Source organism: Thermobia domestica, chromosome 8 (assembly GCF_964235325.1).
Source record: "Thermobia domestica chromosome 8, izTheDome1.hap1.1, whole genome shotgun sequence".
Classification (NCBI taxonomy): domain Eukaryota; kingdom Metazoa; phylum Arthropoda; class Insecta; order Zygentoma; family Lepismatidae; genus Thermobia; species Thermobia domestica.
Genome location: NC_137461.1, coordinates 142799934 through 142820562, shown reverse-complemented (window position 1 = coordinate 142820562; position 20629 = coordinate 142799934). Strand labels below are relative to the sequence as shown.

The 20629-nt window shown below is 36.8% G+C and overlaps 1 protein-coding gene across 1 annotated transcript in view; it reads left to right on the top strand.

Annotated features, from left to right (window-relative positions):
* The first annotated feature begins 579 nt into the window (after nucleotides 1-579).
* Nucleotides 580-20629, top strand: part of LOC145693257 (coiled-coil domain-containing protein 146-like) — a 46181-nt gene continuing 26131 nt past the window's right edge. The window contains exon 1 of the mRNA XM_081769092.1: nucleotides 580-1586. Coding sequence (XP_081625218.1) covers nucleotides 837-1586 — 750 coding nt within the window. The 5' untranslated portion in view covers nucleotides 580-836. The remainder of the gene's footprint in view (nucleotides 1587-20629) is intronic.

Genomic DNA, 20629 nt, shown 5'->3' with positions numbered 1-20629 from the left:
ATTAAAGTGGAATCCGAACCATATGAGCTCCGCCTGGAATCAAACCCGAGACTCCAACGTTAAAGGTGCTTACGCTAACCGCTTAGACACGAAGGAAACAAGGTACGTACACCAGTCCTATCACATTTTAGAGGAGGATGAACCAACACCTATAATTCCTAGCCTGGGCAAATATCTACAGCCCTTTGCCCCTGAATCAGCCCTTTGCCCCGGCCCAGGGATAATAGATTCTTGCCAGGGGTAAATCGAGACCGTGACTCAAGCACTACCGTTCGCAATCTTACTTTATTATCAAACTTGATCTGTAGGTTTGTTGCTGGTGAAGAGGAACACTACACTTTTCGTATATATGTGTTTAAAGATAAAAAAAAAATGTCACATTTGATTTTAAAAAAACTTAAATGACATCCATAAATACAGTTTATTTTAACCAACTTAATTACTTTGACATTAAAAGATGAGTGGTGGTACTCAGAGAAGAGTGCCCAGAACATTAAACTGTCCCATATGTGATTCATGAAGAAGAAGGTAAAGAAGAAGAGGAATTTCTAAAAATAAAGAAACATAAAGATTATTAATATTTGTATGATGTTTGGTTTTCTTGTTGGATTTCTGACTGTGACTTTTATGTTTTTCGTATTTCAAGTAAATACCTACATCAAATACGTAAGATTAAGAAATAATTTGCGTTCTGTAATTTAAGACTGGACCTAATGGATTTAAATTAATGCAATAGTAGGAAATAAGTCTATGAATTAGGAAGAGTGGAGAAAATCTAAAATAAAATTAATAAATTACTGAGAAGGTGTTAATGATTTATTTTCAGAACTAGAAAAATGGCAATGGTTCGCAAAAAGACTAAAACTAAATCACGGCCAAAAGATGATCCAGATGCCGTTTTAAATCTAGAGACTGATTTTAGTGATATTTCACTTCATACAGAAGATTATACAGTTGATGTTCCGAAAGTAATTCTATTCCTAGATAATGCTTTAAGCAAAGGTATTTTAACAGAAGATCAAAAAGATCGCTGTCAAACGTCCTTCTTGTTACTGAACCAGGCTTATCAGTCTATGAAAAAGAATACAGAGGAACTTACAGTGAAGATGCATGAAATGCAATCTATATTATTAGATCAAAAGAAATTAGAAAATAGCTTAGATTCACTTGGTTTAAAAGAGGAACCAGAAGCAGTTATGAATCTTCAAGATGCTGAAAAAGAACCGCCTCCAAAAGAAGTAAAACCTAAAGGTAAAGATGGTTTTGCAGAACGTCGAAAACTTCTTAGGTTTAGAAACGATATAGATTGTTCTGAAATCAAAGTTCGGAAACTAAATACAGTACGCAATGCACTCACGGAACAACTAGAGGTATTACAGACAGAAGTGAATAGACTTGGTTACATGGAAGAATTTAAAACTAGGCAAATGCAAGAGGAGGAAGAAATTTCACAAATACAAAATCAAGTAAATACGTTGAAGAAAACAGTAGCTTCACTAGCCACTAGCCTAGAAGGAAGAAATACTGAGTACAAGATACAAATGCAGCATTTCAAACAGAAGTCGGAAGAAGAAGGTGAATTGAAAGTAAGAATAAAATTTCCATTTTAAAACAATTTTATATAATGATTTAAGTTTTCACTACCATTTTTAAAAAGATTGATTCCATTTAACGACGCTAAACCTATCAATATCGATAGAATTTACCAATTGGAGAAATGTTCGCTGTCATATTTTCATTAGATAACAGTGAGTAGCCTAATGCCAGCGCAGACTCTGAGTAAATGGCAAAAATGAAGTCCTTCAGAGAGTGGCCAATAGGATAAATAAGTATTAACATCAATACATAAATTCAATTAAAATAATTTTATAAATACTTTCCAACAAAGAAATAAGCTCATTCTATAATATTGTTTAAGGGAATTGGCAGACGTTGTCGTGTACCAGTCGTCGAGATGAAGTGATCCTCGTTCATTTACGTAGCGAACATTCTCATCTCACATACAACTTATTACTTGAATTAGAGTTAAGCATTCTTTTCTGCACCGAGGCAATGTGAAACGTGAACTTATGACTTATCGTGCATGACATAACTCTCGCATTGTGAGAAATGGGAAATGTATCGTCTCATTGAGTATTCAGTATATTCTTGTAGAATGTTCGGAATACTCAGATCACAGAGACGGAGTAGGACGAAAAATAATAGTAGTGAAATTGTGGGAGATTATTCTCTTTCTGGTGACCCTATTTTCGCATATATTCGCGGGATTCGTTTTCTGTCATTATTGGCAGGTCACTTACCGTAACTGAGAAGTTTCCATGCTTCACGGTTTTCAACTATTCTCTTCGTCTTCACGTATGATTATTTTGTTTCAACATCATCATCAATTGTAGCCTCCTTCGCCCCTCTCTTTTCTGCCGCCATACCTTCTTACAAGTCTCTCATGACACAGTTCCTTCTTAGTCATTGTACACACCTGTTCACAAAAAGCTGGAAACTCGTTCAGAAACTAAATCCGAAAAAGTGAGCCTAGATCCGTCACAATTCCTGCAGATCTATACACAGGGAATTGCATATTCCCTCCGTTCTTTATATAGACACTATCTGCAAACCGTACTGTCATCCGAGCGATGTGAAAATGTAAAAACAAAATCAAACTATTTATTTCTGAGATTAATATTGATTGCATACTTCATGTACAGTTCCAATATCAAAAAACAATCAATATCTTAAGTAGAAATTACGGGAAAAGACCGAAAATGATTATTTAAAACTTCAAGTGTCAACCTGCGCTTGGAGCGATACAATTATCAATATTATAACGCATTTCCTTCTAAGTGCTTTCGTAGCCAAGCAGGTTTAGTAATGCTGATTGAAATTCCTGAAGCGAAGGGCGACGGTTCGAGCCTTCGTGTGGAGAATTCGTTTTTATTTCTTCCTTTTTTTAAAAAAAAAATATGTGGGAACATTGTTATAAATATAAATTTCTACTTTGAAGTGCTTGGAAAAACAATCAGACGAACTGTCAGTTTTCAAATCTCTGTTACATTTAATAGCCCGCCATTTCCAGAATATATGTATGAAAACGTTAACACAGACTTCAAAAATGTAAATTATTCATGTTCCTGATATATATATATATATATATATATATATATATATATATATATATATATATATATATATATATATATATATATATATATATATATATATATATATATATATCTTTGGTTGTGTGTGTCACGCAACTCTGTAACACTTTTTTTTTTCGTGAAAAATGCTGAACTACGAAAACATGGGTCCATTAAAATTTTACTTGAACTAGAATTTATTGTTATTATCGGAAGGATAATGGTAATAAGAAACATATTATTCTTAAATATTATATTTGTGACATAGAAATTTCAACAGAATAATAGGTTAGAAACATTTAAAACTACAGGAGAAACAAACTCGAAGCACGAAAATCTTTCGAGAGCATATTTGGCAGTTAGAAATACATTTAAATGTATTACTAGCGTGCATGCAGATGTTGCTTTCTTTCACTTTTTAGGTGTGATTTTATACACTACAAAGTTCACTTCGAGAGAGCTGGGATCGAATCAGACTTGAGTGCTCTACCACTGAGGCACGACGAACCTTTTTCAAATTAATGTTGTTATACCAAGGAAATAAAAGGCGATTAACATATAGTTAATCACTAGTACTCCGACAAATTCATATTCCTCTATTATTATTATTATTATTATTATTATTATTATTATTATTATTATTATTATTATTATTATTATTATTATTATTATTATTATTATTATTATTATTATTATTATTATTATTATTACCCGCTTTCCAAGTCACCCAGGACGTACGGTGATCAAACGCGTTTACCACTTCTGCTTGTTATTATTAGCTATTTGAATTTAAGAAAATGTTTTCGGGGTATTACAAGATACAGTCCTCGCGCTTGCGAGACAAAACTAAAACAAAATCTGATTAGGAAGAAATTATATTTAAAAAAAAAATAAGCTGAATTTAACAAGTGACATGAAAGGTGACTAAGAAATTCAGTACTTGGAGAAACTCAAAAGTAATGTTATCCACGATACAGAAGTTTCTTGGAAACGAGATGAGAAGTGTATGTTCAAATTAGAGACGAGCCTACAAAAATGACAATTCTCGTCTCATCTTCGAGACAAAATACTTGGTCGTCTCGTGGGTAGTGCTCTCAAACGAGTTGGTGTCGGGTCAACTCAGGTCGGATTGTCGAGTCGGGTCAGTCGGGTCAGCTCGAATCGGGTTGTCGGGTCAGGCTACTCGGGTTGGGTTATCGGGTCAGCTCGGGTCGGATTATTCGGGTCGGGTCAATCGGGTCAGCTCGGGTCGGGTCAGCCAGGTTGGGTCGGGTCGGGTTGTCGGGTGGGGTCAGTCGGGTCAGTTCACTTTAGTCAACTGAGTTTAGGTTGAGCTTAAACTCGGCTGGAGTCGAAAGCTGCTGTTTTTCACCAGCTGCCTAATTAAAAATAGCAATTTTCAATTGATTTTATAGAAACCATAAATCTATTTTGAACACTTGCAGCTAGTGTTTTTATGGTAAATCCTTATTTTTGTACTTGTGTAAGATTGATTTTACCAACCGACTGTAATATTAATATCTACGCCAATATGGAGTCTGGATTTAGAACAAAAATAGAAGTTATTTAAGCAAGGCCAACAGAAAGATTGGATATGGACGACCAAGCTCAAGCAGGGCCGCGGTGGCTCAGTGGTAGAGAATTCATCTCTGGTGCATGATGTCCCTGGTTCGATCCTAGCTTGTGCTAAGTGGGCTTTGTGGTGAAGAAAGTCCGTGTAGTGGGTTTTCTCGGGGTTCTCCTGTTTCCTCCCACTTTCTTCATTCCACCATTTCATTCATTTCTCATGGTCACCATATCCCTTAGCCTCGGTGCAGAATCGAGGGACCTTAAACTGAATATTTCATTTTATTTCACAAAGCCCAAGAACAAGATAATGATTGGATATGCAAGACGAAGTGCATAGTAATCTTGCTCTTGGCCTTCTTTTGGTGATCACCAAGTAGTGATGAACATATTTTCTTGCTTTCCGTATAGTATGAAAGACCATAATCAAAATCACACTTGGTCTTCATTTGTACCGATGAGGCAAGCATTCTTGGCTCTTGTATAGCATGAAAGACCACCAAGACTACGAAATGCAGGACCAAGACTTGATTGCAAGACAAAGAATAAGACGCAGTATTGACGAGCAAGACCCAGGGTGCGAATTGTTTGGATTTCATTTGTTGGGCTGAAAGTGATGAAATAAAATTAGTACTTTATAATTAATTATCATACTGCATTTTAAAATTTAAAATTACAAAATTCATATTATGTATCTTCTTACTTGCAACTATATATACTGTAAAATACGATTTAATTACCGAGAAAGAAAGATCAAAGTGGCGCGGGTCCCGGAATCATAAGAACCTATTTTGGAATTAAAGTTGAAGGGTTGGAAAAAATCACAGGTGTTCTCCCGTTTCCTCAACTCTTATCATTTAGTTAAACGATTTCCTTTTGTCTCCACCAAGAGACTCTTGCTACTGTTGCTACTGCCTTCCGAAAAGACTCCCTGCCTTCCGAGCAGGTGAGAACACTAACCTTGAAGAAAAATTTCGTCACATAGAACTAAAGCAAGAAAAAATAAATAAATTTCTCTCACGTCGGACATTCGTATCAGTTATGAAAAGAAGTAACCAAACCTCAAAAGTACCAAATATTCATTAAGATGCATATACAAATCCCCCGCTTGATCTAGCTAGTGGTTAACGTGAAGACTTCGGTACACGTGGTCCGAGTTTAATTCCCAATGGGAGTATAATTTTACTAATTTATAATTTGGACACCCGAAAAGCTTTGCAAACAAATTCCTGCGTACGTGTCTGTACAGTATCATATTGTATGGTACAGACACATAGCCGGCATGACACTATAAACAACACTATATTATCTTCATATTACGCCAACTTATTCGGAGATATATGCGTATTAACACGCTACAACGAATCTCTTCCATCTCACCTCTAGAAACAGACAGCATCCAATGTTAATTTCTACCATTAAAGCTGTTTTTTCTCTTTTCCAATTAAGAATTCTATACTATTAAAAAACCAAAGGTAGGTAAATCAGATTGATTACGTATTGTCTACATGGAATACACAGTCTATGTTCTTTACATTGTTACGTGTTGTTTAAGTGTAATCATACATGGAACAGCCGCAACAGTGTTGCACGACGATTTCAACGAAATTTTGCAGGTAGATAATAGACATAAAATAAAGTGACCCGTATTTTTTGTTTCTGCGGAAAAACGGTTTCAAAGAGCCTAAGCCCCTTCCGAAGTACTTTCAAAAAAGCTCGATCTCCTAAAGGACACACACAAATTGCAGGAAAAGACGTATACACATACTAGATGTAAAATTAAGGAACACAGGTTTAGGGGGAGCATCGGCCCCCATTCAAATATATCCAAAGAATACGACAAAGGTCAAAATAGACAAAAGAGCACAAACGATTCCGTGGAAACTATGCACACAGATACTAGACGTAAAAGTAAGAAATATTTATGTATTCTAGTTTGCGGAAAAGCATGTGGAAGGGGCCTAAGGTTTACGAAAATGTGCGACATATTTGGGAATGTTGGCAAAGAGGGAGTACGCATGGAAGAAGGTTCCTATTGCGAATAAATGTAGGGGTAAACTAAATGTACGTTATAGACACTTCTTAATCACATGCTATTGTGTACCCCGAATGGACTTGGAATATCTAACATACATTCTGGGAACGGGTTTATCTACATATTACGGGCCAATGTATATGTTCAATAGTCATAGAGAAACTACACGTAAAAGAAGCAACCTCTGACACGACATAGGAGTATCTTGCGTCTGACGCACAGGAAGCTGTTAAAGTTTCATTTACTGAGCAAACAATGCGAGAGATGTGTATTTTGAAGAACCGTTCCAAAGGTTGAAGGCATATAATTGCAAAGTAATTGCCCCGTGGCCGGCAGCAGAAGATATCAAACTGTATCATGAAATGTGTGTAATGTTATCTTGCAATAGCAAGCCCACAAGTAGTGTTGCCACGAGACGAGACATTTCTCGTGTCTCGTCTCGTCTCGTCTCGTAAACGAGACGAGACACGAGACGGGATAGAACCCTTTTAGACGAGACACGAGACGAGACAGACTACTTGTCCCATCTCGAAAACGAGACGAGACTCGAGACGAGACGGGACGTCTCGTGAAATGTCTCGTCTCGTCTCGTGTCTCGAAAATGAAAACACTGGCGGGAATGGCCAAGATTGAAATTGCCAGTGGTCATATAAATTGCAAAAGAAAAATCCCCTTTGTGAGAAAACATGTTGAAAAGCCTTCATAGAAACGTGTCCTCTGTCTATTGAATGTAACAATCGTGATGCATGAGCTTCCAGGAATATCATCCTTAATGTCTTGTCCCCAATTCCCCTTGCGGTAAACTGAGGAATTCTCATTTTTTTTTATTTCTGGCTGGAATGATGACAAACAAAATCAAAGACAGGGAAGATTTTTACAAGGTCAAGAAACCGAACTACCACCACCATCTATTCAATTTAAAAACTGGGTAAGGTCTACACTCATTACAGGCTGTAGTTGAAAGTTCTGACTGAGATGGCGGAAGAGAACAGAACAGACTATGCTTGTCTTTATTCTCTGGTGGCGACATTCTTTTTGCTATATGAACCGAAAACGGCAATTGAATTATGTCATCTTGCAACTAAAATTTTGTCTTCTCTCTCTCTCTCTCTCTCTCTCTCTCACACACACACACACATACACATAAAAACATACTTTTACCATTTTACCAATCGCTCGCTTATTATACAGCAGTCATGTTGTAAAATTCATCTCTTCGTTTGGAAGGCGGGCGAAGGACAAAGAAAGCAAATATATTATCGACGAACCCTTCAAATTCTTTGCTTTCAGCAAATTTATGATACTAACAATAACACTTTAGTTGAAGAGGTTTTACAGGGGGACCTTCGTTTTGTTACGCAGAAATGTTTGATCTGACCAGAGTGCGAAATTGCCCTCTGCTTCCATGTTAAGAGGAGGGGAATACTTCCCTTTCCTAGTGAATAATATTCATTAGGACCTGAATTATCTTCAGAAATTGTTTCTTACAGGCATATAAAACCTCTCGAACTTGATAAGTTTAAAGAACATTTGGTATAATATTCATGGAACTCCGTTGAAAGCAGAAAATATCATGAGAATGATCAAAATTCGAACATTGGAGAACATAATTAACAGAAAAGAAATAGGATACCCAAACCATATTTATAAACCTGCTATAAAATGTATATCCTATATTTTTTACTAATTCCTTACTCCCATGAAAGTATCCTGGGGAGGATATTCTCTCCAATTTTTTCAGACTGAAATCCTTTTATCCCGTACGATTTCGCCCGCTGACACAATACGAAAAAACAAATGCTGTTAAAATCCATACACTGACCCTTTCAGCACTCAACCCGGGGCCTTCAAGCCATGGTCTATTGCCGCAGACCGCTCGGCTTGGTATGAATATGTACGTTGTATGATTGCGAATAGATCACGACAATATAAGAAACTTTAATCCAAAATGGCCAACCAAAAATCAACTATTTTTTTAGCCACTAGCTAATCTGGGTGTACTGTCATGAGTTTGTTACACAAACGGGGCAACCACCACATAGTAGCATACACCCCGCGGTTATGGGAACAGATTTGAACCATGGAGGTGAAGACTGGCCCCAAGCATTCTTTCGTCCGATGTGTCGTTCAGCTCCCATTACTATGGCACTTTAAGTAGAGCTTACTGTGCAGTAACATATAAAATTTCAATCAAATACTTTCCATTACTCAATAAAATTATTTGGTTCCGAGCTTTTTTTAAAAAAAATAATTGCAACAAATCTAAACATGCTAAATTGGAAAGTAGTTTTTGGATTGTTATGGGTTAACACTGTGAAACCTAAAGGCTGAAATATATGAAATCAAACACATCTATCTCTCTATTTATCTATATATCTTTCCATCTCTCTCTCTCTCTCTCTCTCTCACTCTCTCTCTCTCTCTCTCTCTCTCTCTCTCTCTCTCTATATATATATATATATATATATATATATATATATATATATATATATATATATATATATATATATATATACAGACACTATAAAGCAAGTGGGCTGATAGTATACGGTAGTGTCAGGAATGGTGACACCTTTACATCGAACTTTGCTTGTCGTGTAAACATTATTTCACATTAGTGTCTTCATCGACGTACCTATGAGCAATTTGCTGTATATTCGTGTTGTTTCAGAATGTAAAAAAAAAGAAGAAGAAGAAGCCAGGGGCGAGAAGCCTCAGACAACTAACAGCAGAGATATATTGGGTGATATCAATAAAAATAAGTAACTACTCCTGAGAAGTCCTGCTCGGGAATCGGAGTAACTACACCTGGAGTAATCTCCTTCCTCAATTTCGTATCAATAAAACAAGCCACTACTCAGGTCTAGTCTGCTCCAGATTTATGAACGTTTACTCGCGCTTCCTCTGCACGTAGCACTCAGTCGTATCAATAAAAGAAGTAGTTACTCATTTCTCCCATCCGTCGCGCGGTCATTTCGTTGTTTTTAACTTATGGCGTAATATCCTAAACGCCATGGAAGGGACAAGTAGCAACGACAGTTTCAATTAAAGTGCATTTGTGGATATTATAAAAATTCCAGTGGTACTTTCAAAGTCACAGTTACCAGAAAGTAAACGAAGGAAAGCCGAAGCTTTGAAAAGGCAATTATAGTGAAATGCAACGAAATATCAAATACATATACAAATGAGAGACAAATCCAAAACAGAATCTTTAATATCCGAGCGAGCATTAAGAAAAAAAAAACTAATTTGAAAAAGAAAACGGGAAACAAGAAAGTAATACTGAAACCACGGGAACGAACTTCTTGGAACTGATGGATGTTGATTGGAATCCAGCAATATCAAGATTAGCACGACAAGTGCATATCACGTGTTGTCCAAGGTCTTTGTAGATTGTTTGGCTTTAAGAACGAAATCAGACACTTGGTCCCTTTGTTTCCTTTTTTAAATAGTCCAGCCAGTCACGTCATAAAGCACAATCATCTGATTGCGTTTTCCACACCATACGCGTCCCCTTTCACCTTGATATAAAAAAATATACATTCTCATGTATACAACCTTCCTATCAGCGTTGAGTTGAGTTGATTTTGAGTTTAATGTCCTTTTCAGTAGCGAGGCTATATGAGACGGGACCCACTGAGTAACTTGGAATCCGAACCATATGAACTCCCGCCGGGAATCGAACGCGGGTCTCTCATGCCAAAGGCATGTACGCTATCCGCTTAGCCACGAAGGAGCTCTTCCTATTAGCGTATTCGTCTCCAAAATACTAGGTTTCTTTATTGCCACGTGTTTATAGTCAAGTGCTCCGATAGCACCCGGAAATGTATATTGTTCTTGCCACTCTGCCTTTGCTGTTTGAAAATTACACACACCTCCGGAAACAATCAATTTTCAGATTTCGCAATAATCGCATCCATTACACTTGTAGTAGTCATAGACACAATACTTTGAGCCACAACAGAATCCCCTGACATTCAATTCAGACCTGGAATCCCGGATCACTCACGTAAAGCAAAAAAACCCGCATCTTTTTGCCATTACGTAGTGCACCATCCCAAATTTCCGTTGATTCTCCTAAAAAATGTTGTGCTAACTACTTTACATTTTCTTTCATGAACCTATGTTTTTTTGTAATCTCCATTTCCAACATTTCTATGCAGTTTATAAATTTTTCTACGTAGTAAAACAATCATATACTCTGCCATATTTCGCACGGAGTCACCTATTTAGCTTGCTCCACAAATTTGGAGAAGTTACTAGCATCACAGAGGAGTCTTTGATTTTTATTGATATCAAACGCGTAGTAGTTACTCGGCTCGAGAATAGAGGTGTGGTTACTTCAAAAGGGCGGGGCTTCTCCGAGGTCAGCCGAGACGACTAGTGCTCAGTTCTCTTTTTATTGATACCAATGCGAGTAACTACTTCAAAATTGGGCGTAATGAGTAACTTCTCCGTTTTATTGATATCACCCATTATCTTGTAAATTATTTGTCTTTGCCTTGTGAGCTTATTTGAATTTATTTTTAAGACCTTTAGGTAACTTTGGCCGAATGGATGATGATGGGAAAATTAGTGGTATGAAGAAAGTGGTAGGATACTAGACAACTTCGAGAAAACACATACATTCAAAAAATGAAATGAAATCTTTGAGTTTTACGTCCCACGGTTAAGCCGGTAATGAGTAATGAATTAAATGGTGGAATGAAGAAAGTGAGAGGAAACGGGAGAACCCCGAGAAAACCCACGTACACGGTGTTTGTCCACCACAAAGTTCACTTGGCGGGGCTGGGATCGAACCCGAGACCCCAAGCACCAGAGGTGAACGCTCTACCACTGAGCCACCGCGGTCCCCACACACATTCAATGTTTGTCCATCACAAAGCTCACATGGCACTAACCGAGATCGAACCGACTACCACATACACTAGAGGTGGAGGCTTCACGGTGTAGCTACCGTGACATTTCTTGTCTCGTGTGTTCTGGGTAATACTTGTATCTTAGTTGTATCTTGATTAGCATGGTGCAGCCTGCTACATTTTACTTTCGTTCCCATGGTATGCTGCTATATTTTTTACGAGGCAAGACGAGACAAAATGAGACAAACGAAACGAGACGAGACGGGACAGAACCTCTCGAGACGAGACACGAGACGGGACGAGCACATTTTTTCGAGACGGGACACGAGACAAGACATGCTTTGCACGAGACGAGACGAGACAGCCTGAAGTCTCGTCTCGTCTCGTCTCGTGGTAACACTACCTACAAGGTGGTCTTGCTCACCTGTATTTGAGCCTGTATATATGATAAGTTCGAGCGATAGCAACTATTCCTATGTGTGCAAAACATATTACCGATAACTGACAAGGTAATGTGCAATTATAATTAACTGGTCTTTGGCATGGGCAACACATTGTTTATTTGTGATAATGATACACAAATGTCACAAAAAGAACACTTAAAGGAAATGAGTCGCACGTGCAAAATGAGATATCAATATATAATCATGTGTACGCAATATATAATTGTGAAGTTAAGTACATTGCAACACACACACTCACATGTGTATGGCATAAATTCGTAGTTCCACTCATCATGAACCAAAGATGACATGAACCCCGTCAACATTGTGCGCTCACTGTTTGTTGTTTTTGAAGTGATACATCATTCAGAGTCGCCTATAACACCACAGAAAAGAGACAGCACGCATGTTGCAATGCTTGCTGGAAGACTGGATGGACGATATGGTTACGTTGGACACAGAAGAAACATTAACATTAGCATTTACGAAGGACTATAAGAGCAGGAAAAAGGACACCGCCAAATATTCTTCTATGGATGACGGCGTAGGAAAGTACGGTGACGGCACAACTGTACATGGTCAAAGAGACATCACCTTCGCGTACAAACAAAAGGTTGTCACCTATTGAGACCGCTATCCGTACAAGCCAAGTTCAGAAAGGTAACCTCAAGGCAGCAGCTAGAACGCTGGAGAAAGCAAGTCACTGGTGGAGCAACACGGAAGAATAAGAATATCGCAGGTATCTCAATGCGATTTTCGACAATTCCACGACGTTCGTGAAGCACACTTCCCAGTATACGATGTTGATCTATGATGATGGGCTTTGCAGGCCAGCAATAGATTTGACCCTCCATCATTTAAGACATGGCACACCTGGCTGAGGTAGTTTAAAACAACACACAAAATCGTATCGCGGAAGGCGACGAAATTTATATCTACGACGCATGCGTCTGAAGATAAAAAGGACATATTGAAAACCGTAAATGCCTTTATTGATAATGTAAAGCACAATATTATCCAATTCGGCCCAAGTAATGTTTAACTCCGATCAAAGTGGTTTCCAACTAGAAATGCATGGCGGTCGAACTTTGGCTGCTCAAAGAATAAAGAAAGCGGAAACAGTTGTCAAATCCGTGAGTCCGACACAGTTATAAAATACAACCGATAATCTCCACCGATGGTGCCTTGCTGGCACCATTACTCATTGTTCTAAAAAAGCCAACAGGTGAGTTTGGCCTATGTGTACACGACACTGGTTTGGCCCCGAAACGTATATCTTGCCACCTCAAAATCAGAAAAAAACTTACAAAGGAACTTTTCCGTCCTTGGCTAGAGCGCCGCTTTTCGGACACTTATCTTGCAACAGCCTGAAATTAATTTGCATCTTGGGGATAATATAATCAAATTACACTCTTTGACACATAATCAGTTCTTTGAAGATACAAAGATGTCATCAAATACTCGTGTTATCACATTTTCTATACAACAGACAAGCCGGCAAAATTTCAAACTCCACTAGAGTTCTCTTTTGCCAAGAATCACATTCGGACATGGACACTTGTGGACAGTTGCTGTGATTCGTTGTGGTTGGTGTAATAGATCACTTTGTTTACGTTTCCTTGTAGAATATCATTATTGTGACACATTTCTTGTGTAAGATATTGTGCTTATGAAACTGTTGGTCTGCGTTATAAAGTGGTAGATAGTACTTGCAATATGTTCTCTTCATTTCACGTCTAACAAGTGTATTAATATTTTTATACGAATTGTTTGTGATCTTTTGTCGATGGTTGCCTCTCTAAACTATTTGGAGCCATTTGGTGGGGATGTTGCTTCCTTTCAAGTGTTTTTCCCCAGCAAATAACAAATACGTATGCCTTACTTGTGTATATAGTATGTCCATACGTATTTTTCTGCAATTTTGTGTTCTTCTAGAGATTTCGAGCTTTCTCGAAAATATTCGCAGAAATGAAAATATTCGTTTTTCTTACTTTTACGTCTAGTGTCTGCGTGCATAGTTTCCACGCAATCGCTTCTGCCTTTTCGTCGATTTTGGCCCTTGTCTTATTATTTGGAGATATGTATTTCAAAGGGACCGTTGCTCCTCCTGCAACAGTTGTCTCACATAAAAGAAAAGAGCATATTCCTTAATTTTCTATCTAGTGTGTGTATAAGACTTTTCCTGCAAATTGTTTGTGTCTTTTGGAGATTTCGACCTTTTTGAAAATACTTCGGGAAGGGTTTAGGCCCGGCAAACCGTTTATCCGCAGAAACGAAAAAATACGAGTCACTTTATTTTATGTCTATTGTCCACATGAAAAATTTCGTTGAAGTCGGCGTGCAACACTTTGCGGATGTTCTATATTAGATTATCGATTTTTACACATACACGCATATCACTTGTATCGTGGCGGATATAACTTTTTGACCAGGTAATGGCGACTGCTTTGAAACAAATGCAGAGTATGAGAATTAAATCTGTCATATCTGTAGTTTCGTATGGAGAAGAAACAAACTTGTGAACCAAAAGTTTAAGAACAACTGAAGTAATTAATATAAACTTTACCGAAGATTATTCACTTATATCTTGATAAAAGAAATACGAAAGACGTTTTGAACCAAAGAAATATAACATACAACTTGGCAAGCGGAGGCAAAGAAACCTAACGTAACCACAATAAAGAAGAATGAATCGTTTACGGCGTAGTGATCGCGGTTCATTGGTCAAGGCGCTTGATCAGTAATCTGGAAGTTCTTGGTTCGAATCCAAGTCGGACAGTTTTTTCTGTTTTTAACTTTATGATTTTTGATGGCGATTGATCGGCGATGAAACACGTTTTATTATATTCCGATATTTGAATACTCGGATGTTTCAATACTTGAACAATCAACTCTTCAGGAATAATAATAGTAATAATAATAAACTAATAATAATTATTATTATCTCGTAGAAGATTAAAAGCTAGGAGCTAATTATCTCCTAGGTCATAAAATTACAAGCAGAAACGTAACATTTGGAAAGAATATTTCGGTTTTGTTTATTGTTGCCCACGAGAAGAGGAATTTCTCATCTCGATTCTAAAACAAATCAAACAAAATCGGGATGAGACTTAACATTTTACATTCGAGACGGCACAAGCCTAACTCAAATTATCGTCTCGCTTTGGAGATGAGAATCGAGACGAGACGAAAAGTACCGTAAACATTTCTCGTCTTGTCTCGATTCTCGAAATAGTGTATGTCCATTCTTTAAGTAACAATTGCTCTGTGAACTGAATCTTATACATTATTTTGTTACTTTGTATTTAAGAGCTCATTGAATTATGTTCTGTGTAGCTATTTTTGTAACTAACCTTTTTTAGTTACCTCTGCATATCCTAAAAATTAGTTTATTATATGCCTTACTGTTGCGTGATATTCAGTTATTTTTATTACACTTATTTTTCTTAAAACATACAGTAGAATATTTTCTACATGAACCTTTAGTGAAATGCTTTAGTTTAAAATTTGGTTAATTGCAGAGGTGTCTCTCGAAGGTACGGAACCTCTTCCCCGAAATCTCTATTTTTAAGTAAGTTTAGCCAAATTTTATGTCAACTTTAAAACTTTTAATACCACTATTATTATTATTATTATTATTATTATTATTATTATTATTATTATTATTATTATTATTATTATTATTATTATTATTATTATTATTATTACTGAAGTGTTGTCAATTAAATTGTTCACCCTGTTCCACCCAGCTTCTGTCTAGGAGGCATTTTCCTCACAGTTTCTTTATTCCAAAATTTTTCATTCTCATCATCGACGTCTTCTGTAGCTTAGCCGGCATAACCATTACTTAAAAACAAATTTTCTTAGAGCTCTTGTGAGTTCAGTAGCCCTACATTCTACGTGAATTTTTTCCTGGAAATATTCTGTTTAACATTTAGCTAATTGTAGGGACGTATGCAGCGGGTATGTCCTGATGCTCAAGACACTTCTCTCCAATCCCGACAATTTTGTAACTTTTGCCTAATGCTAAGGGCGATTTTACAGATTTTAATACAATCTGTCCTCATACGGAATTTACCCTCTATATTAATAATAATAATAATAATAATAATAATAATAATAATAATAATAATAATAATAATAATAATAATAATAATAAGAATTAATATTGGAGACCTCAATATTACGTCCTATTAAAATGCAAAGAAGCATACTGCAGTTAAGAAAAACGAAAATAAATTTTTTGACCCTCTGTAAGGATGAATTGCCTTATAAGAGATACTTTGGAAAGAAAAGAAGGGGAAAAAGGTGTCAGCTGCTGGACAATACGGGAATGGAACCTCCGGATGTCTTAGAACAAAGTAAAATTTGTCTTTATCACGATACATACTAACGCCTTTTCTTTGGGCAGAAGGCTTTGGGTTATGTATGCGTGATTTGATATTTTAATAAAATATGCTTACAAATATAAAAAAGGATAGTTCCTATTTACAAACTTTGGTTGAACAGATATATGGAACGTGTTGGAAATGGCAAAAAATATTATTATTTCTAGTAAGAGTGGAAGAACTTAGAAACAATTCCACAATGAAACAATAACGTTTCAGACACATTTATTACTCATACTTTATGTATTCAAGAATTGTTTGCTAAACACGCTAAGTTTTCAGAGAGTACGAATCGAGATTGTAGACTGTGACATCATGTCCACTATTTCCCATGTGAAAGGAGTCGTTTCAACTCTAACTTGTAAGAACGAGAGAAAGTGACTATTTTCCATGTTAGTATACGTCAGAAATATCAACATTGTAAATGATATTTTTTTCTTAAATTCCTCACAGGGAATCGATCCGTGGACGATGAAAGTTACGAAACGAATGCCCAAGAACCTACCGTAAGACTGTTATGTTAAGTAAGAGTCAAGAAACACTCGTCTATGTAGCAAATTGCACACGTTTAGGATTCCAAAATTTTATTAACGGGGAAACACTGATTCGGTCATGATAAAATACGATAGTTCAGAGAATTCAAATATAAATTAAAAAAGACTTAGAAACACGCAAGAACATGAAGGAGAAAGTGGTCTTTAGAGTAATTCGAATCCTTAACCTGGAGTCTCAGATCACACTCTTTTTTGTAATTCACCGAAAGTATCTCCGTAACTTATGTCTATTATATTCAGTTATTCTCGTTTTACAGTTATTTCCAGTAACGTTGAACGACAGGGACAGGAACACAGATACATCAAGGACATTTAATATTTCAAAGGCTCTCCCACCGGAAATCGAAACTGCCTACTAAATCACCCACCGTGATCCACTCTGACTCACCACCCAGCATGAACCACTCGGACTCACCACCCACCATGAACCACTGATCCACCAAAACACATCGTTATCAACCCTGACAGAAGATTCACGGCCTCTTCTCTACCGACTCAAGAGTTTACACTTATAGTGAAACCAGGTTGTGAAATTCTAACTAATCGAAGTTTGAATTTCTACGGTCAATCGCTCAAGCACCGCTCTGGTACAATAACGATGAATCTGACCTTTACAATATAAAATGGTAAAATGTTTGTCATGGGTAAAATTCGATGAATTTCAATTAAACTATCATGATCTAATTATTTCTTTGTTGAATTATCGATATTTTTCAGTGCAAAAATAGATGAAATTTTTAAAGTCCCAAATCAACATTCAGAAGCTTACATTACAAACTTTATGTCTATTTTTCTCATAACTTTATAGGTTGATTTCCCTGTACTCTAAGCGCTCCATATAATAAACAAGGTTCAGCAATTATTATAGTAGAATGCGCATGATAAGCATATATGGATATATGATACAAAGCACTGTATTGTTAGTTTCTCAACTACAAATAATATCGATCGTTTTCGATTATATTTACAAAGTAACACACTATCAATTTACCATATATACAAAGTGCCGCCCCTCCCATAAGGGAGAAATTTACAAAATGCTGGAAGACGTTCTGTTCATTTTCAATAAAGAGTTAATATACTGAATTTAAGCTCCGTAAGTTGAACGGCTTGTAAGAAACTAATTTTTTTCGTAAAAATTCGTATCCCCACTATCCATTAGGAAATTATTATAATGAAAGCAATATGGAACATCCCAGTTTGGATTAAGGCCTATCTATATACCAAACTTCATTTTATTTGGCTGCCACTTGGACGTGATGATTAGGCACACACATAGTTACATTCACTTTTTAATATAATAATTTATAGATTGCAGTGATTTAAAAATGTATTTTTTCCGGTAGTTAGCGCCTCTAAAAACTCTCAGGCTGTGTCTCGAAAGCCAAGTACTAGTATAAGTCCTATTGCTCTTATTACAATTACAAATATCAATATCCAAAAATGCCTCAAGTTTAATTTTTGCACTTTGAGATACTGATCAAATTTAAGTAAACAGAAACAAATGAAAAAGGGAAATAGAGGCCCTGAAAGTAAAACCTAGAGAAATTCACCAGTGTTTAGAAGCATATTCTTAAATCATACTTGACCCTACTCATAGGAGCTAAATACGCAGTTCTTTTTAGTTGGAGTTATCAGTTTCTCGCCCCGCATTATAAATATGGCAAAAATTAAATGGCTGTTCCTGTTGGTCTTAGTAACCGAGAGTACTAATAATTGTGGGTTCAAACCCGGGTCAAGGATTTTTTTATTTTTATAAAAAATATTCAAAAAAGTGATATACTTACCTTACGTGTGGAGTTTTGCTATACGATTCCACTGTATAAGTAGTAGTAGTAGTAGTATGAGTAGTAGGAGTAGTAGAAGGAATGGGTTAGAAGCCCTGCGGGGATCGTTTCGTTCCACCTTGACTGCAATGATATAAATTTAACCTCAACTGCTTCTTCAATGTTTTTCTTCAATTCCAACAAAGTAACAATTTTCTTCTATTACTACTATAATACACAATATATACACCAGAAGGTTTGGAAATCGAAAACTGCAACCAATCAGAAACATGTTTTAGTTTCTATGACTAGGGTCGAGGGTGAAGAAATATATGCTGTTCAGAAGATGCTGTCTACAATACAGTGAGCAGAGCAGGTGAGTGGGTCAGAGTGGATCATGGTGGGTGGTGGATCGCAGTGGGTCACGGTGGGTGGTGGGTCGCAGTGGGTCATGGTGTGTGGTGGGTCGAGGTGGGTAACTGTGTGTGGTGGGGCATAGTGGGTCACATGCTATTAACCCACGACCCACTGACCCAATCAGAAAACTCGACCCACTTGATCCACCGACCTACTCCAACTATGGTGGAACACGTCTAGTACCTAGATTGTAGGTGATGTTACTATTGTCTTGTGAAATCAACTGCCATTACGTAGTTCAAATTTGGAGATAAAACCCCTATAGTCCGCTCTTTCCCTATAGTCCGATATATATATAGGGTGTTAATAAACTAGACCGACAAATTTTAAGAGGTGATTCCTCACATCAAAATAATTCAAAAAGTTCCTATTGACCTGTAGGAAAAATTGCTCAGTTACAGAGCTAAGGATATCCAAAATCGAGAAAAAACAAATTTTAAGAGGCCCTATTTTGAATTCGAGAAATCGTGGAGTGGCGATCCTTACCAGCGTAAAGGAAGTCATGCCTACAAAATCCAAAAATGTATGTTTCATTAATGTTCAATGGGTGTGATGAATATTCACTGCAAGGTGAAATTCCCAGACATGCCATCAACCAATTTTGAGATATGCTCTAATTTTATAATTGGTCCAAAGTAGGCAAACGATATGCCTTGGCAGCCGTAACATGGAATTCTTTGCAGCCAAGTCGGAAGTGTTATGAATCGTCAACAGCACGGTCTCTCGTACTCGGAAAGAAGCATGCTACGATTTTTTTCTTTCATGTTTAAAAGTGGAGAAAACGTGAAATATACCGTGACGAAATACATCGCATCACACGTTATTCGGAACACAAAAAACATGGAGCTGCAGGTTCCAAACACTTCCGACTCTCCTCCGAAGCACTGGATGTCGATTGTTGTCAAGGCTTACCTCCTGCCTTCTTTGGACCCTCCTTGGTATCAAGGTATATCTGGAAACACTACTGAGAGGATATTTGAGAATTATACCCTACACGGAATACTCTTTACACTAATTGAAAATTGAAGTAATATCCATTTTTGGATTGTGTATGCGTGACTTCCTTTACGCCGATAAGGACCACCATCAACAGCTTTTGGAATTCGAAATAGGGCCTATTGAAATTTAGCTTTTTAGCTCTGAAACTATGTACTTTTCTCCCATAGGTCCATATGATTTTTTTCTCTCATTTTGATGTGAGGAATCACCTCTTAGAATTTGTCGATATAGTTCATTGACAACCTATATATATATATATATATATATATATATATATATATATATATATATATATATATATATATATATATATATATAGATAGATAGATAGATAGATAGATATAGATATAGATAGGGTGTTTCAAAACAACAAGGAACGTTTGGGGGTGATTCCTGACATCAATATAACACAAAAAGTATAGACCAATCTGGGTGCACAAATGCTTCCTTTCGGAGTTATAGCCTGCC